General features: G+C 39.4%; 1 protein-coding gene across 1 annotated transcript in view; it reads left to right on the forward strand.

Moving 5' to 3' along the window:
- LOC135473773 (ras GTPase-activating-like protein IQGAP1) overlaps positions 1 to 20,983 on the forward strand; it is a 91,093-nt gene that overhangs the window by 12,556 nt on the left and 57,554 nt on the right. Inside the window, 1 exon segment of the mRNA XM_064753666.1 lies at positions 17,416 to 17,572. Within this exon segment, the coding sequence (XP_064609736.1) occupies positions 17,416 to 17,572 (157 nt within the window).

Here is a 20,983-nt window from a genome sequence, read left to right on the forward strand (position 1 = left end):
ATACATCTATGAAGCAGAATCCTGAAGCCAGAGCACGATTATCTTCAGTTCAATCCTGACTGCTTCCAGTGAAAGGTTACCTTTCAGCTGATGTGTCAAAACATGTCTGGTTTCAACACATTGTCAAGACTTTAAACATTGGTGTTTTTGAAATATTTCAGACATCTATGAGCATGATGATAATTTACGGGTAGGGTGCCCTGTTTCGTGCCTGTTGGTTCACGCTTCTATGGGCCAGCATTGTACAGTATACTGGCCGATCTAGCCATGAGTGATTCAGGTGTCCTGTCTGGTGTCGGCTGTGTGATGCGTAAGTGAGGCAGCATTATAGAGTGTATAGGAATCTGGATATGAACAGTTGAGATGTCTTGTCGGGTGTCTTCAGAGAGGCAGAATTATACCGTATGCTGGCCGATTCGGCGGTGAGAATTTCAGATGTCATGTCTGATGTTTGTAGCATGCTGATTCAGGATGGTAGCATTATACGGGATACTGGCTGACCTGTTCTGTCTAGTACAGACGTTGTGTCTGCAGCACAATGATTCAGTAAAAGAACAGGAAAGAACAGCATCAAGACCATGAATTCTACTTTAAAACTGAACCAAAATATGTGGATGAGGTATTATATAGCCATGTGTTCAAATTCTCTTGAAATCTCACAATAAACTTACATAGGTGAATGTTCTGAACTAAAAAAAAAAAAATAGGAAAGCCTTAAAATATTTGATGTTGTGTTCGAGATTTTACAGTCAGAATGGAGTAGATTAGAGGGTCTACGAGTCAACAGAACTCCTCTATTATTTATCCGCCTGATATCGCGAAGAGAACACGTAATCTTTGAACTTGCCTTTGGCTGTCCCACCCAGTGGATTACTCGACCAGGTGATATCGGGCATTAACCAACATTCCACAGCTAATCCCACCCAAACATGTTAGCCAGCTTATGCCTCTTGTGGATTCTCACCTCAGATTTGAGGTTTGCCTTGCTAGGACGTACCTGGTCGGGATAATCCTTCCTTAAGAACTTTTAAACTTCATGTTTGTTTCTGTGTAAAATTTGTTACAACAGGGGGCAATGATCTGTGAACTTTTGAAAAGTCAACCACTGAATTTCACAAGGTTCTAGCATTTAAGTCTTTTGATACACTTATAGAGACAAGATTACAAATGCAGTTTTGGGGTTATGCTACATATAAAAATGTAAAATAACAATCTTTTATTAAGGCTGATTTTCTACCTACTAAGCCTGCATTAAGCTACATATTGTCCATAAGTTAGTGTCATTAAGGGAGTTTTGTGGGACACAAAAGTATGAATCATATTTTTAGGAGATTGTGTCAGATGTACGTCATTGAATTCCAGTCACATGATGCACATGTACCAGTATGTTTCAAAACTAGTCAGATTTTAGGATGACTTCATCAGGATACTATAATGTAAATGTGAGGCATAAGTTTAGATTGATCAGAGTCTGTGTATCTCATTGACAGTTTTTCTCCTATATTTTCTATATCTCCGCCAATGTTTATTTGGCCAGAATAGGATCTCAGAATAGGACACCTAAAGACATCCATCTGGCTAAACTTGTGGTTTGTGAGCAGGACAAATGGCTCAACTACGCCTACAATTCTATGCCAATATATTAACCTTATGTTAGATTAACTGTACAGTAATGTCTTCCCATAGGGTATGGAGAGGCAGTTAGTTGTTAATTTATTATGGGCCATTACCTCTGCATGTACATATAGTCCTTATTTAGCAGACTCTAGGTAGGCTGAATGCCTGTTACTATCTGGTAGACCTGCTGTCAAGTGCCATGATGGTGTAAGGATTGTTGTAGGCAGTCCTTGGTTTATGTGATTTTGTATGCTATTTCCTCAATGCCTGACTGGGTATACTGTTGGTGTACTCTGTGTTATACTGGTCCTTTGTCCTGGGTTGCCTTAGGTGTTGGAGACTGTGTGTGCCCTGTGTGCCATGTGTGAATTCTGCCCTGGGATGACTCAGATCTCCCGCCTACATACATGTATATGTAGATAGTCTACACCAAGATCATGTTTAACTGCATTATCCCTGACTGAGAAGCTGTCTGGCTAACTTACAGTTCAGGGGACGGGGGTCCACATGTTCTGAGGTGGAAACGGACAGACAGGGAAACCATAACAACCTGACCTCACTTCCTGAGTGTGACCTGACATAACAATGCGCAATGCGCAAGTTAGTTATGGATGAAATTTGTGGTCATTTAGGGTAATCATAGGGTGGTGGCATTACTTAACAGATAAAGGGGGGAGGGGCATTAAAACATGTTGATGCTGCTGCAGGAGCAGTGTATGTGTTGGTGTATTTATGGATTATATTCAGATAGCAACGTCCACTTTCTCTGTGCTTTTGAGGATATGACTGGTCTAAGTATTATATACTTTAACTTACTTTATAAAAAGTACTTTTTGTGTGTGAATAAATGTTTCATTTAGGTAGAATAGTTACAAAAAATGTAATAAAAATTCCAGCCATCAGATGATTTGTTAAGATAGCATACCTGATGTGTACAAAGATTATTACTGAGAAGGTCAGGTTGTGAACTCCGAGGTCACAGATGATTGAGTCCTAACCAGTGAGATCGTGGGGTGTAATATAGCTTTAATGGGATTGGCTGCGGCTGTAACTCGGGAGGTATAACAGACACACTCATGGGCGTTGTGAGAAATCGGTGTTTCATCAGGCATCTGACAACTTTTAGCACCCATATATACCGCATGATGTAATTACAGTTAATAAGTAAGTAGATATGTTTGCAGTCTACCCTCCCCCACCCTCACCCGATGCAGTGTTGTGTGTCCACTTTGGCATGGAACCAAGTAAAACAGGTTGATGATGTAGTTGTATCTGTGTCTTGGGATATGCTGACACTACAGGACATATTCACTTGCAAGTATCATGTCTTTGGATATACTGACACTACAGGACATATTCACTTGCAAGTATCATGTCTTTGGATATACTGACACTACAGGACATATTCACTTGCAAGTATCATGTCTTTGGATATACTGACACTACAGGACATATTCACTTGCAAGTATCATGTCTTTGGATATACTGACACTACAGCAGTCTAACAGCTGGTAGCTGGAGGATGTCAGAGGGGTGATGTTCTTCCTTAACTCTCAGCCCTGAACTTCCTGTTAGGATCCCTGACCAATATGATAACTGTTGACACACAAATGCAAATAAGGCAATTAAACTATGGTGTGTTATTAAGGTACAGTGAGTGATCATTGTTATGACTTGTAGCTTCATGTAGTGGAGAAGGTAATGCTGATTGTTGTAGCCATGTTTGTCCTATTACAGTCACTGGCATGCCTCACAGCAGTACCTTAACAACTACTTTGTTTAGGATTCCAGTGGATAAATAGGCTGAGATGTTCATAAGTTTAGTTACAGTTCTAGTGTCAGATAAATGTTTGTGTGTCAGAGAAATTCCACAAGCAAAATGATGGTAAATGTCATTGACTTTGGCATTGGTCACACTATCCTTGACCTAGTTTACACCAAATTGCTTAAATCAAGCACAGTGTAGGTTGTGTATATATACATTTGATCTATATCAGTGCAATTTGACCTTGCATTATGATGATTTAATTTTCTGCGGTTTGCATTTGACCTAGATCACATGTTTGGCTTTATGTTTTAAATTGTCCAATAAGTGTATATAGATGTAGTACCTAGGTATTAACCTTGTTTTCATCTGTTTTTGTTGTACATTGTAGCCTTGCCTCATAACGCAACCAAATTTAACATGCACAGACTCAGGCCTGTGATAACCCGATGCCAGGCTAGCTTCGGGGGATATGACTTATAGGACAGTGCTGAAATGCTTGAATCCTTAGGTAACACAAAATCTCATGCGTTTACAGTAAACTAACAGTGAGAAACCATTTGACAAAAAAAATTTTCATCGATTAAGCTTCACTCAGTGTCAAAATCAGGAGCTGTAAGGTAGACTGTAGCCGTATATACTGTAGCCCTGGGTCATGTCGTTACAGCGCGCGAGGTAGCCTACAATGCTCACAGGGACCTGTCCCTGAAGGGGCATGCTATAGCCAGGTTACACTGTATTTCATTTTGTGAAGTTCAGCCATTATTTTTTGTTTATCTTTTTGATCCAGTGAATAGTGACTTCTGTAGCACGTGTATGCCTTTAGATTCTATATACATGTATATTGCATTATTTCCAAAGCAGTGTATTCTGCATGACTCAGCTCAGCAAAACATAAAAAAATCAGCCCCTGTTGTAAATTTACATATTGTGTTTGACATTAAGTGAAGCTGTTCTCCACTTTTTTCACATAGGGTTGTGTTCAAGTACCATAGAGGTCATCCATTGATCTCACCTTGTCAAGGTCGTCCATTCAACACTTGCCTTAACCATGGATTAGCTGTAAGACTATGTTAAAAACAGGTGACAGCATAAGTTGTACTCTGAAGTGAAGTCTGACACATTTGGAGGAGTGAAAGTTGATGAAAAATCTGCGTTGATGACATAGGGGAAAAGGATGGTTTAGCAAATATGTGTACATGTATACAGTTTCATCATAAGACACGTTTGTCACGCAACCGCTTGAGGCATGTAAACAGTGCTCTCTACAGGTGGTACTGGTGTGTCTGCAATAACACAACTAAATCAAGACCCAATTTTATTATTCTCTGGTGCTGGTATTTTTTTAAGTGGACACCACCTGAATACTGATTTAATATATATTTTTTATCAAAATGTTTAAAACGTTCTCATTTATACTTGGCATAAAATCATTCTCTGGCCATAACATTTTCCCGATTCTCCCTATTTTTTGTCAATGTGTTTTGCAATTATGTTCTGCTCGACTTGTAAGCCCAAAACTTACATTTCATGTACGTGTGGCTTTGTTAAACGTATTTAAATTGGACTTGGATTTTACGTTTTGGAGAGGTCTTTAGATCATACATCAACGTTACCTACTGTTTAGCCGATATCAGTCTTTTAGGATATATGCAGGTTGACATATTCTGACATTCAGCCTAAATATGCATGTACTGTATAAGGGGGAAGTTTCTGCTGGAGTCTCATATGAGTGTGGTTTTGTTTTGATGAGACACACCGTTGAAAAACAAAAATGAAGTGTAAATGTTTATTTGGTGTTGTATATATTTTATACGCATGTAATTGTCGATATCATGGTGGCATATGTTATATGTACACTCTGGTTGTTATCATGTGCCTACAGATGCATGTAGTGTACAGTACAGATATATTCTTGTTGGGCCTGGAACTGAGGTATTCCTGGTATCCTTGTATGTTGTAAAACCAACACTGGGTGCTGTGCTAGTTATGCAGGTACAAAGTACATTTATGTATCTACGAAAAAAAAAAAAATGAAAGCATGTAAGCATATTTCTGTTTTTCATACAAATATTTGGAGCTGTGCAGTGGAATGTTTATTGTGGCATCTAAGGAAGTACTCTGGAAATTAAAGACATATGGGTTCTGGTTGTGCCTATAAGGCCACTGCAAGATTACTGTCAGTTTCTGCTGCCATAGTTTTGGAATTACACGTCTTACACGTAGACAGGCCTTTTATTATCTATGTGTGTAGAAAAGGAAAATCCTGGAAAAGTAGCCAGCTACATAACAAAGAATTAAAATAGGAGCATTGAAGATATACCAGAGCATCTCAAACCAAAAACATTATTTGTATACTTTATTGGGTGCATAGCATGGAGCAAGTTATATGGCAGAATCATGCTTGTTTAGTTCTAATATCATTATAAAAATTTTGTTGGTTGTTAATTACATTTAAGTCATTAGTGTTCTTTGGAACGAAACAAATACTTTAACAGTGTTGAAAATAGATGTCAGAGGGGCCTAAATTGAAGACAACCTTGATAAGATAAATAAATAAGAAATGAATTGCGTGTACTGTGGTACACGTCATCTGAAAGGGCAACCTGATGATTCATCTTTTATAAATGCTTTGAACTTTACAGTGCAGCTTGATAATTATATTTGTAAAAACTTGTACAGAGGAGCACCTGTAGAAAGGTCAGTTTTAATAAGCAGACAGAGTGATCATTATTTTTAGCTGTGGATGAAATAATGGTGGAATCATGCTACTGTTTATCACCCATTAGTTGCAATATTTTGATACTTGTACATATTGTTCGGGACAGCTTTGTGACAAGTTGCTTGTAGAACGGATGATACATGTACATATTGTTCGGGACAGCTTTGTGACAAGTTGCTTGTAGAACGGATGATACATGCACATATTGTTCGGGACAGCTTTGTGACAAGTTGCTTGTAGAACGGATGATACATGTACATATTGTTCGGGACAGCTTTGTGACAAGTTGCTTGTAGAACAGATGATACAGGTACATATTGTTCGGGACAGCTTTATGACAAGTTGCTTGTAGAACGGATGATACATGTACATATTGTTCGGGACAGCTTTGTGACAAGTTGCTTGTAGAACGGATGATACATGTACATATTGTTCGGGACAGCTTTGTGACAAGTTGCTTGTAGAACGGATGATACATGTACATATTGTTCGGGACAGCTTTGTGACAAGTTGCTTGTAGAACAGATGATACAGGTACATATTGTTCGGGACAGCTTTGTGACAAGTTGCTTGTAGAACAGATGATACATGTACATATTGTTCGGGACAGCTTTGTGACAAGTTGCTTGTAGAACGGATGATACATGTACATATTGTTCGGGACAGCTTTGTGACAAGTTGCTTGTAGAACGGATGATACATGTACATATTGTTCGGGACAGCTTTGTGACAAGTTGCTTGTAGAACGGATGATACAGGTACATATTGTTCGGGACAGCTTTGTGACAAGTTGCTTGTAGAACGGATGATACATGTACATATTGTTCGGGACAGCTTTGTGACAAGTTGCTTGTAGAACGGATGATACATGTACATATTGTTCGGGACAGCTTTGTGACAAGTTGCTTGTAGAACGGATGATACTTGTACATATTGTTCGGGACAGCTTTGTGACAAGTTGCTTGTAGAACGGATGATACATGTACATATTGTTCGGGACAGCTTTGTGACAAGTTGCTTGTAGAACAGATGATACAGGTACATATTGTTCGGGACAGCTTTATGACAAGTTGCTTGTAGAACGGATGATACATGTACATATTGTTCGGGACAGCTTTGTGACAAGTTGCTTGTAGAACAGATGATACATGTACATATTGTTCGGGACAGCTTTGTGACAAGTTGCTTGTAGAACGGATGATACATGTACATATTGTTCGGGACAGCTTTGTGACAAGTTGCTTGTAGAACGGATGATACATGTACATATTGTTCGGGACAGCTTTGTGACAAGTTGCTTGTAGAACAGATGATACATGTACATATTGTTCGGGACAGCTTTGTGACAAGTTGCTTGTAGAACGGATGATACATGTACATATTGTTCGGGACATCTTTGTGACAAGTTGCTTGTAGAACGGATGATACATGTACATATTGTTCGGGACAGCTTTGTGACAAGTTGCTTGTAGAACAGATGATACAGGTACATATTGTTCGGGACAGCTTTGTGACAAGTTGCTTGTAGAACAGATGATACATGTACATATTGTTCGGGACAGCTTTGTGACAAGTTGCTTGTAGAACGGATGATACATGTACATATTGTTCGGGACAGCTTTGTGACAAGTTGCTTGTAGAACAGATGATACATGTACATATTGTTCGGGACAGCTTTGTGACAAGTTGCTTGTAGAACGGATGATACATGTACATATTGTTCGGGACAGCTTTGTGACAAGTTGCTTGTAGAACGGATGATACATGTACATATTGTTCGGGACAGCTTTGTGACAAGTTGCTTGTAGAACGGATGATACATGTACATATTGTTCGGGACAGCTTTGTGACAAGTTGCTTGTAGATACATGTACATATTGTTCGGGACAGCTTTGTGACAAGTTGCTTGTAGAACAGAAGATACATGTACATATTGTTCGGGACAGCTTTGTGACAAGTTGCTGGTAGATCAGATGATACATGTACATGTGTAGCTTGACACACTTTGTTTATTATAATTTATACATGAAGCTTGATAGTATTTATTATATCATCTGAAGTTCCAAAAGCTGCCCCAGAGGATAACTATGGCTTCCACGTCTAGGCTTCAGGGGCCACTTTCACACAGATGTTGTACTTGTGCATTATAGCACATATAGGACAATGGTACGTTAAATGTGACATACAAAATATCAGACGACAAATGTACGATAAAACAATGTTGTACGCCGCTTTGTGAAAGTGACTCCAAGTTTATTGTGTCATTCACATGTTCAGTGCTGTTATTGTGCAGAACATAATAGTCAGCTGTCATATGTTCGGTGATAGGCGTGTGGTTAGTGTGAAATTCCTCCCCTGACTTCATATGGCTGTCGTGTTGTTGTGGGTTGGTGTGACATTTAGGGTGACCATACCGTGGGCACACTCATAACAATGTTATGAGAGAAAACTTTCCAAACAGAGCAGTAAGATCAAGGGTCATGTATGTCCCAATTCAGCTATATGTATAGATAGAACATTACACTTACAGTAAAGTGATATCCTTGACTGATTTGTGTTTTGGTTATGGTCGGTATGTTTTTTCTCTGGTCATAAGTGAGAAGGTCTGCCAGCAAGCTGCGGATAGTCCTGCCCGGTTTTCGCCCACCATAATGCTGGCTGCCGTTGTGTAAAGCCCGGCGCACAAAAATAGCTTTGCAAAAATTAATTTGTGGCTCTGGCCTTAAGCATGTAACTCTTGTCTGCAGTGAACTTTTCTGTAAGTTTTTGTCTGTTGTGGAGCTATGCCAAATATCTATAACGTGTCTGATAATTTCTTTCATTCATGAACGATGCCTTGTCGTTTGCGGCGAACGAAAGCTATCTCCTTGCAGGAAGTCACTAATGCACATGCGTCTGTGGGTTTGATGATCTGCAAGATGGCCGTCCACAGCGAGATGATAGCAGACCCTATATTAGGGTATATATATATATACCCTAAGATAAGTTGGTTGAATTGTGGCCAGACTGTCCATGTTTATATCATGCTCGCTCCTCAGATTTCAAAGATTGGGATAAGAGGACCTCGGCATAGAAAGAAATTGCCAGCAGGCTTGGTCAGACTAGTAATGATTGCATTTCTGCATTCTTAACACACAGATGTCCACTTTGATTGGCTGTCTACTTTTATCAAGTCGTTGTGGAGTGGCATCCTGCAGATCATGTGACCCAGAAACGAATGTGCATTGGTGACTACTTGAACGGAGATAGCTTTTGTTTGTCGCACATGGCAAGGCATCGTTCATGAATGAAAGATATCATAAAATACATTAGATATTTGGCGCAGCACCATTAAAGGCAAAAACTTACATTTATTTATTTATTTATTTATTTGATTGGTGTTTTACGCCGTACTCAAGAATATTTCACTTATACAACGGCGGCCAGCATTATGGTGGGTGGAAACCGGGCACAGCCCGGGTGGAACCCACGACCATCCGCAGGTTGCTGGCAGACCTTCCCACTTACGGCTGGAGAGGAAGCCAGCATGAGCTAGACTTGAACTCACAGCGACCACATTGGTGAGAGGCTCCTGGGTCATTACGCTGCACTAGCGCGCTAACCGACTGACAAAAACTTACAGAAAAGTTCTCTGCAGACGAGAGTTATGGCTTAAGGCAAGTGCAAAGAATGAATTTTTGCTAAGCACATAGTTCTCGCGTGTGGCGGGCTTAAGCGGAATATTCTTCAATGCAGTGTAAAATACCAATCAAATAAATAGATAGATATGGTAGGTATGTGTTTGATTGGTCAATCATTGCTGGAGATAAGGTCGACTGTACTTCCTGTCACACTGGAAACGTTCAGCTTTATATTAAACGATCGGGTGTAGATAGATAGGCAATAAACATACCTGCATTGTGTGTTCTGCCGTACTGGAGGGCATGTGTAGTGCTAGGTTGAGATAAGCATACAGGCTCGCCACTTGAACTCAACAGGTATTTAATTTTGCATTAGTTACTTGAATAATCATGTCGCAGTCAGAAGGGAAATATACAAGACCTGTGTAAACACTTCTTTCCCAATAGTTACAGGTGAAAAGTGCAGAATGGATGGTCATCTGGTGACACACAATACCTAATCACTTCACGTGCACTGTACAACAGAAATTAGTAAATATCGATTGTATTGGATTTGTCTGGTTTTGGTGGATACAGTTTCTGACCAGATTATTATTTGAGACTTTACCGTAAATGACAGAGTGGAGCAGTAAAGGGATTTGAGTGTGAGTGGTGTAGAGATACTGGTGTATGTGACATGTGGATAGTGAGCTGTCAACAAGGCTAGCTGTCACTGGTACTTGAGCTACTGTCTGAACATCAGGTAGAGATAAACCTCCTGACAGTTTCATCTCTGGTTTACTTGTGGACTTCTCATTGACTACAACTACATTTTAAGTGTCACTACAAAAGTGATTTACACACATTTAGGTGTATTTCGTTATTCCTTAATGCATTATCAATCCTGATGTCTGACAAATGAAACCACAGATTTTACTCCAGCTCTTACTGGTACAGCTGTGACTTTAAGTTAGAAGGTTTGTCAGGTGTGTTAATGGTTTATTCTAGGCATGTTAGTAACCTGCACCACTAAGCCAGACTGCGTCCTCTTCAGTGAAAAATTCCTGTGTAAGGCATCACACAATCAAGTAATAGAATAAAACCTTATATACAGGCAAGTGCAGATTGTCAAATTCTTTGACACTATGATGAGTATTTTAAGATCATTGGGGGGAAAACCCCCAGAAAATATTAAGTCACAAATTCTCGTGTCAAGCCATTTTTATCTCCTGTACATATATATACATAGATCTGTGTGTTTGTGTGTGACAGCTATTAGGTGTCTGGTTACAAGTCATGATGTGTGAGATAACATAATACGCAGCTTGCTAATTAACTCGTGAATCCTTGTAGGATAATTGATAATTCAGCCATTCATTATTGCATATTTCATCCAAGTAGGCACTGTTTTTAGCTGATCCGTTTCACTTGGATAATAAGGTAAGTGTAAGATGTGTAGTGTCCTGTAGTAATCATTGTGGGCCATTTGTCTATTTGCCTGCCTCTTAACACGTCTGTCTGGAATGGGGGTTATTTCCTCGTGATGCTGTGTACGACTTTGAGTCTTCCTCAGATCGACGACCTGGTCACAGGGCCACGGCTCAACACCCCCAACAGCACCACAACATCATGTCACGTCCTGGACAAAAATAGACACCTGTGTACCAGGAGGGCTGTGTGGATTTTCTGCATGCTTACCTGTATACCTGTGAACTAGGACTGGGTGTAGGTAGAGGCAGTGTGTAGTATGTGTCTACATGTTGTCTGTATCTGACGGTAGACAATGTCGACAGTTACAACTGGGGTGGTTTACAACAGTCAATAGTATCGGGAAGGAATGTTTAGCGGCACACATTTTAATGGCTGCGAAAAACCAGGTGTGGGTTCAGTCCCAGGTGAGGACTGGCAATTTGTGGATTCCTCCTATTTGAATGAATGAATGAATGATTATGGCTTAACGCCACATCGGCAATATTTCAGCCATTTCGTGGCGACCTCCTATTTGACAATCAACGTTCATTTGCTCATAAATTCGTCAAAAACCACCTGTGTTTCACCAAAATGGTGTATATATCTGTAAGTCAGTATGTCACCCCTGCATGTAGGAATGGTCATCAGTATCTTGCCAAGGTGAATTTACCGCAGATACTCCCGTTTCCACAAACCATAAAACTCAGTGTCTTAGGAACAAATGAGAAATTCTCTGGCGACAGTTGGTAAACATTAATGAAATAAATAAATATACCACTGTGCGCCAAGACCAACCCAAACATGTCATTACTTTTTTGTTGTTTTACCACCTACTGCATATACTGGTGTAAATGGTGTGCCCTCTCCCCTGCAGCATGTTACCCTTCCTGATGTCAGTTCTGTAAGACAGCATCAGTATACCGTGCTAACTTGACTGTATAACATTTTGCAGTAGACCTGACAGAATGGGAGGCTCTCTATGCCTATGGTCACATAACACAAAATGGGGAATGAGATCATTGATATATTTTGAATGGTAAATTGGACAGGTAATGAAAGTTACACTGTGAACCAGCAAAAAGACCTGTTACCATGGTTACTTCATGTCCACCGGAAAAATCACATCGCTCAAACAGAATGTTTGAATATTCCTTTTATTGAGCATACACCTATTTGTGTCATTTTACTAGGAGCAAGAACACCGCAAAGTAATTGTAAAATAGAACATATGGGATGAAGTAATACTGAAGGTGTCTGAGGATGTGGGGCATGATGTACAAGTCTGGATTAGAATGTATAACGTGCGGACGGTGCCACACACTTGTACACATAGACAGTTTCATACACCTGCACAAGCAGACCATTTCACACACCTTTACAAGCAGACGGTTTCATGAGCTTGTACACGGAGAAAGTTTGTACATGTGGATTGTACATGTACACTTGTACATGTGGATTGTTTCATACAAATGTACATGCACACGGTTTCATACAAATGTACATGCACACAGTTTCATACAAAAGTACATGTTCATGGTTTCATACTTTTGTACATGTGCACGGTTTCATACAAATGTACATGTTCATGGTTTCATACACTTGTACATGTACACAGTTTCATACAAATGTACATTTTCATGGTTTCATACTTTTGTACATGTACAACGTTTCATACACTTGTGCATGAACGCCGTTTCATACACTTATACATGGACACGGTTGCATACACTTGTACATGTACATGGTTTTATACACTTGCACATGTACACTGTCTTAAACAAATGGACGTGTACACGGTTTCATACACTTGCACATGTACACTGTTATACACTTGCACATGTACACGATTTCATACACTTGTACATGTACACGGTTTCATATACTTGTACATGTGCACTGTTTCGTACAAATGAACCTGTACACAGTTCCATACACTTGCGCATGTACACGGTTTCATACACTTGCGCATGTACACGGTTTCATACACTTGCGCATGTACACGGTTCCATACACTTGCGCATGTACACGGTTTCATACACTTGCGCATGTACACGGTTTCATACACTTGCGCATGTACACGGTTCCATACACTTGTACATGTTCACGCTTTCATACACTTGTACATGTACATGATTTCATACACTTGTAAATGTGGTTTCACATGAAGAACACATCACTGTAGCGCACATACATGTTTACATATCACACAATACTGTGAGACATTCTTCTGTCTCTTACAGCAGGTTTTAATAAGACGTGTTTGAACCATTTGTTCCTGTCTGTGGCTTGGATGGGCTGTGGCCTGTCTGAGACATGCGCTCCGTGATCATTGAAGAGAGCCCAGGATCAACCACAAGGAACGTTGACCCACATCACACTTGTATATGTAATTAGCTAAAGCACTTGAATGCTGTTGCTGATATTTTAGTCAATGAGTCATGGACGTTACCAAACATTTTTTTTTTTTTTTTGGGCTGCGCTCTCAGTATTGTCACATGAACTGCTTTCAGAGTTGCTGCAATTAAGCTGGTATTGAAGAACTATGACCAAATTAAGGTTGATGTCTCGCTTCCCCTACTTAGAAACCACTTCTAAATGTTGGCCAACTGTGTGGAAAAAGTTTAGTTTACCCACTGAAGTTGGCATATTTCACTTAAAATCCCAATCCATTTCGGGTCAGTTTTGCTGGCGCTACATGTGCCACTCATGATCCTGACAAATCATTTTTCGTTGATGTTTTGACAATTTTTGTGTACAATTACTTGTTTACATGTGTGTGAAAATAGGCATGTGTTACCCATCACTCAGTTGACTATGAACAAGGACAACTGCTTTCATGCTTATACTCTGGTCCTGTAAAAATCATTGTAAGATTTCATGTGTCTTTTGTTGAAATAGGGTACAGATAAGAGTATTAACCCTTCCTCTTGGCATATTATTATAATATTCCAGTGCAATTTATGAACACTTATAATTAGATTTTAGATACAAAATGTACATTGGTTGCATTGGCTTCGCAGTAAGTTTAATTTTAACGGTCTGCTTAGAATAGTGCCTTCAGAATATGTTCAGTAATTACCTTGCAAACGTGCGAAATGGTTGAAGAATTACCATATTGGTGATACTCGACAGGGGGCATGCATACATGTAAGTATGAGGGTGTATGAAGCGGAAAGCGTGCAGAGCTGTGTATTCTGCTATCGTGTAGGAGTTCCTGCCTGGTATTGTGTGAATGTTGACCTCTCAGCCAAATAGGGGAGAGTTTTTACATAAGTATATCCTGTTTTGATACCAAAGTGTATATCCTTATACATAGGCATGCATTGTTATGCTTTAATGTATGCATAACTTATACCTGAGCTGCAGTGATACACATTACAAGTTTTGTACATCAGATTCTCTCTTTCTAATCCACAACTAATTTTTTAACATCCTGTTTAGGGACTTATTTTGTCTGACTACATATAGCTGAGTACATGAAGACTCCCTTCAGTACACTCCTTTTTCTACCTACATTGATCCACCTACTTGCGCTTTACCTGTGTAGGTACTGTGAATTTAGTGCTTACCTGTAATTATCTTACTGAATACTAATTAACTATTTAATAGCAGTTGGTGTAGAGAAAACAGGTGACCTTTGTTTATGGGAATCGCCACCTTGCTTGTGTTACTGTATGCAGTAAATATAGGTGTTTCACCTGTGAACTTGTTCATCAGGGGTTGTGTGTGGTGTTCATTGTGGTGATACAGGTGACATATTCACTGCAGAAATGTACAATATTTTCATCCTCAACAGGCGTGTTTAATAAAATTAGTCCTGTTTTGAAGTTTTTAGGAGGGCCTGTTCTCATGTTAAACTAGCTAAATGAATGTACAGGCTCTTTTGCTTCTGTCCAACTGTAAATTGGTCCATGCTGACAGTACATGTATGTTTATGTTAGTGTGTTAGGTCACAGATCTTGTCAGGAGTCATTGCCATTACCTCGTACACATGTGGGTCCCCTGTTAAACCTTCAAGCATTAAAAGGCAGAAGGCCCTTGCACCAGACATACATGTACATCCCAGTGACTTCCCTTTGGAAAGCTTTGTGATTAGGTTGTCACCATGTGTGTTAGTGTTACAGTATCAACCATACTGATGTCTGCCATGCGTAAGCTTTGCGCTGAACTCTGAACTCTGAACGATGCAGGCTACTGTACATCAGATGTGTTGACAAAGAGCAAGCTGACTTGTGGTGGTAACAGCTGCCTAATGTTAGCATCACTACATGGTTACAGTTTTGCTTTTTACTGCCTTTCGGTTTGTTTATTGTCATGTAGGAAGTATGCTACTTGTAACATAGATGTTGCCAAGCATGTCAGACGTGTACATGTAGGTGACCTAAACATCTGGTTGTCAAACTCCTTCCTTGTTGCACATTTACTTACATGTCTAGACATGCTGCGTAATTACTGTCATGCTCTTCTATATCTATCATGTCTGAGTGACCATCATGGGGTATGCACAGTGCAGTTGATGTACATTACACCATAGTTTGTACAACTATGGTTAACAAAGCTGGATGGTTAATACAGGGATGTGTGAAAGGTGATTATTATAGGGATGTGTGAAAGGTGGTTAATACAGGGATGTGTGAAAGGTGGTTAATACAGGGATGTGTGAAAGGTGGTTAATAGGGGACCTCTGAAGGATGGTTAATACAGGGACCTGTGAAGGATGGTTAATGCAGGGATTTCTGAAGGATGGTTAATGCAGGGATCTCTGACGGATGGTTAATGCAGGGATCTCTGATGGATGGTTAATGCAAGGATCTCTGAAGGATGGTTAATGAAGGGGTCTTTGAAGAATGGTTAATGCAGGGATCTCTGAAGGATGGTTAATGCAACGGTCTTTAAAGGATGGTTAATGCAGGGGTCTCTGAAGGATGGTTAATGCAGGGATCTCTGAAGGATGGTTAACACAGAGGTCTTTAAAGGATGGTTAATGCAGGGATCTCTGAAGGATGGTTAATGCAGGGATCTCTGACGGATGGTTAATGCAGGGATCTCTGAAGGATGGTTAATGCAGAGGTCTTTAAAGGATGGTTAATGCAGGGGTCTCTGAAGGATGGTTAATGCAGGGATCTCTGAAGGATGGTTAATGCAGGGATCTCTGAAGGATGGTTAATGCAGGGATCTCTGAAGGATGGTTAATGCAGGGATGTCTGAAGGATGGTTAATATAGAGATCTTTGAAAGAGGTATATGGGTACATGTACAATGTACATCAGTCATCAGTATTCAAGTGCATTTATGCATATGACTGAATAAAATGGTTATTGTTCTGGCTGAATTGTCAAGAATTACCAGTTTGTCGCACTCCATCAGAGTTTGCATAAAGTATAGAAAGGAACTGCATTCACCTGGGTTCTTAAATTATGCATGCAAAACATGAATTACATAAATATAGCCTTGTTAGATGACTTAAAATTACAAAAGTCCACTGAAATGTTAGACAATTTCCAACTTCTGATACTTCTTGAAGATGTTCCATTCTCTTTTTCCTACAGTCGTCAAATGTCTCAACATAACAGAAATATGTATAATATTAATATCTGTATTTATTGACGGTAACACGGTCAATTTACAATAAAACTGTTCTTCCCCAAGGCCTTCACAGAGAAAACAAATATATAGGAAACATGTACTTTAGAGTCCAATCAAAAAATACATCAATATATATAAAACAAGATAAAGCACCATGTAGAGAAGCTATACACATTTATATATACAAGAAAAAAAAAAAAATAACAGCACAACCAATTGTGCTCTCCCTGCAACTGTCCCAGCAAAGAGTAAATCATGGTTTTGCAGGAAGATAGGAAAGGAAAGAACATCTGTTCTGTTGTTGTTGTTCTGTTCTTCTTTATGTTCACTTAGGGGCCTCCATGGCTCAGTTGGTTAGGGCGCTAGCGCAGCGTAATTACCCCAGAGCCTCTCACCAATGCGTTCGTTGTGAGTTCAAGTCCAGCTCAGCTGGCTTCCTTTCCGGCTGTATGTGGGAAAGTTTTCCAGCAACCTGCGGATGGTCATGGGTTTTCCCCGGGCTGTGCCCAGTTTCCTCCCACCATTATGCTGGCTGCCGTCGTATAAGTGAAATATTCTTGAGTACGGATAAAATACCCAGCCAATAAATATTAAATAAGTACGGTATGTTCACTTACGATGGTATTTAGCACAAATGATGATTTTGTGTGTTGACAGGTGGATTGAAGCTTGCATTAATGAAGAGCTACCTCCCACGACTGAGCTGGAAGAAGGTCTGCGAAATGGTGTTTTATTGGCCAAACTCGGCAATTTCTTTGCCCCCAAAACAGTGCCTGTTAAGAGGATATACGACAAGGACCAGTCTAAATATCAGGTATGTTTATAAGAAAGACCATCAATGCCTTTACATATGTCTTGTTAGTAAATATATCTTAGGGAAAGGAAAAACCAAGCATTTGTAACCTGCGTTTCAGTCATAATTGGAGAACAGTGCAGGCCACCTTATGAAAACTTATTTTTCTAGAATTTCCAGTGCCATTTTCGGAATGCTCTTTTCATTTTTGGGGGATAACTGTCACATAAAGTACAGTACCTGAACCCATGACTGGTAGTTATGGTACTTCTTGTAGCATGTATGGAAGCATTTTCTACTGAAAGAATTTGGTTTGTTTATCTTCTGACGTTTTCTCATGACATAAATTGGCCAATTGCACCTTTTAGCAGGACTCGCTCCTTGTTACACATTCAGGGACCCCCTGTGATAATACATGTGTATGCGTGCATTGTGGTGTTTGAAGGCAAACATGTATTAAAACTTGTGGAACAAAAAACACTTAGGTAATAGTTGATGTAATTAATATATAATGTGAAAAGGAAGTGAGGAATTTCTGCAGTAGCATGCATGTTGGCTGGTTACTTCCTGGTGATGATAACATCGTGGAGGTAAAACTCCTCTAGGGCTACCAGTACTTCAGAAAGTTATGACATGTCAGTTTTTCATGTTGTCATTCTAGAGGCATGTTTTTCTATCTCTTAATATTCTTTATTTTATGTATAGTTTCTGCTAGGGGCAGAAAATTTAGGAAATAATGTCATGAATGACAGTAAAGTGGGAGTGCTGGACCAACTGAGGACCCTGTATATGTTCAGTGTGTTGACAGCTTTCACTGTGGCTTAATTTCCTGAACAGACTGCTGGGAAAAACCATAGTTTAAAGCCATTGTTGTGAACCATGAAGAGAGCGCAGAAGCGTTTTTCTGTTTTACATCTTAGATGTTATATTTTAGAACACATCTTAAACTATGTATTAAAGAACAAAAAAAAAACAACAAACAAATGTTTTCATGAATTCTGTAAGCACAATTTATATTTCACACTCACCGGTAGTAGCTTGCCAACTCTTTCTGGTCATGTATGCTATTGTTATTAGGTTGGTTGCACTAACACTGTTTAGTTCCTCCCTTTTTCACAGGGTTACATGTTTAGCGTTCAGCTTGGTTATCTTTATGTTGAATTCTGAATATAGATCATTAGTCAAAATTCATCAGGAAGTCTGCACACGAATGGTTCCAGTCAGTAAATGTGTGAAAATGATGAATCTTATTAAAGGTTTGACCTAGAATACCTGCTGTCTGTTTAGCCCATTCACCTCTTCCTGCTTAGGGTACTTTGCCTATGCTATACTTAGCTTTCTTGCATTTTACATGTGTTTATGAACGCAGATTCAAGAAGGTATTTTGTCATGAAAATTCCAAAAGCTTTGTTTGAATTTTAATTCATGGCTAAAATTAGCCATGGTGATGTAACCTTTTATGGTAATTGTGACCAGGGACCATAGATATATTTGAGTATGGTCGTATGACTTTCGTTCCAGCTTACACTGTTTTGTCACACTTCACTAACCTCACTTCAAGGTGGGCAGGACTTCTTGTTATTCTTTATCTGATGTGTCATAATTATACAACATATATACCTCAATTTTTCCAGTTGGTTAATTAACAGGCAATTTTGAACAAAATCAGGTCTCCCATACAGTAAAATAAGATTGTTGAACACGGTTACACTTGATAACCTGGCATTTATCTGTCTGCCCTGATTGGCTAGACATTCATGCTGGGTTACCTGTGATATGTTACCATAGTTACGGCCCAGTGCTTAGAGCAAGTCTCCCATGATTACCTGGGCGTAATGACGAGAGCTCGTATAACATTAACAGACACTTAAGTAGTACATGTAGGTTGGGATCTGCGAGCCAGAGTAGCTGACCATCTTCTCTGGTCGTACATGGGAAGGGCTGGCAGCAACCTGTGGACAGTCATGGGTTTCTCATGGTCTCTTCCTAGCTCCTCCCACTATTCCTCCCAATGTTTCATGAATTTGTACAATTGTACATTCCACTGTTCTCACTGTATCTGAAGCTTTGGTGATAATAAGAGGTCAAAGGGTGTGGGGCTGTGCATGCGTTGAGAAAAGTATCTGCCAATATGCCAATATCCTGTGCATATTTATATCTCACAAGTATGGAAAATTCGTCAGTAACTTGCCAGAGGGTGATAGTTTGCCCTGACACTCTGGTTTGTTCCACCCATAAAACTGACTGCTATTGTAAAACTGAAACATTTATGCTTCACATGTCTGAGATAGCCCCTAATTCTGACTCTGTATTGATCCTCAGATCGGTGTTAGCTGCAGTTATTATATCAACACACATCACATAGTGCCACACGCTGTCATCTACACTAACACTTTAGTGGAATATTTGACATTGAACCCATTAATATCTAGACTGGAGAATACACTGACTTAACTGATTGATGGAATAACAAACACAGCGCTGGTGAAAGGGCAGTTTTTGTCTTGTTTGTCAGATCACTAGGGATTCATAGATCCAAATTTTTGCAACCCGAAACTCAAATTGAGTTTTTTCCGGGTTCAGATGGAGTTCATTTATGTTTTAAACACCGACTATAACCTGGTATTGAGTTTAATTCCGCTTTAGCACCTGTAATTTAGTGAATGTGAAAGTACATGTGATACACCAATATATATATATAAATGAGAGAGAGAAAGTTTAATTTTATTTGAGGTTCATTTCTGATCATGATTTTATTGTTGGTACGTACATATACTTTTACAAGTATATTATCTTCATCACAGATATACATAGTGTGATAAAACAGATATAAACCATGGCGATGCATGTTCAGTTGTTGGTTGTTACATTAAAGGAAAGAAAGGAACTGACAAACATTATATCCAAAGTAAACCTGTGCAAAATACAGAGATAAGGCTGAAGATAAGGCCTTTAAGTGGTGAGTGAATACATGTAATACATGAATACATGAATACATCAACTGGTAAAGTGACCTGTCACCTTTTGAGCAGTTCAACGTAAAACATATAAATTCACCATTATTGGAGCCGGTCATTCATGCGGTCAAGCAACACAATTAGTTTTGGATTGTTTTCGATTTTAATCGTCCTCTGTAGCCGATCATAGAAGACAGACAGCCAGCCAATGGGATAGCATGTATCAAAGCGACATTCATTGGAAGCCAGCACATGTTGTATCTACTTTTCTTTCACTTTCCTGGTATACTGAAGATTGATCAAACTAAATATGAATGGACTCTCACAGTGTTTTATACCCACTAAACCTTATCACCATAGTTTGAATGTATTCAAAGCCTAATTTTTATGTAATTATAACCAATACACACATCGAGAAGTAATTTGCACAGTGCTGTGAAGCTTGCATGTTTAATAACATAAACAAATCAAACTT

Source organism: Liolophura sinensis, chromosome 8, assembly GCF_032854445.1.
Source record: "Liolophura sinensis isolate JHLJ2023 chromosome 8, CUHK_Ljap_v2, whole genome shotgun sequence".
NCBI lineage: Eukaryota > Metazoa > Mollusca > Polyplacophora > Chitonida > Chitonidae > Liolophura > Liolophura sinensis.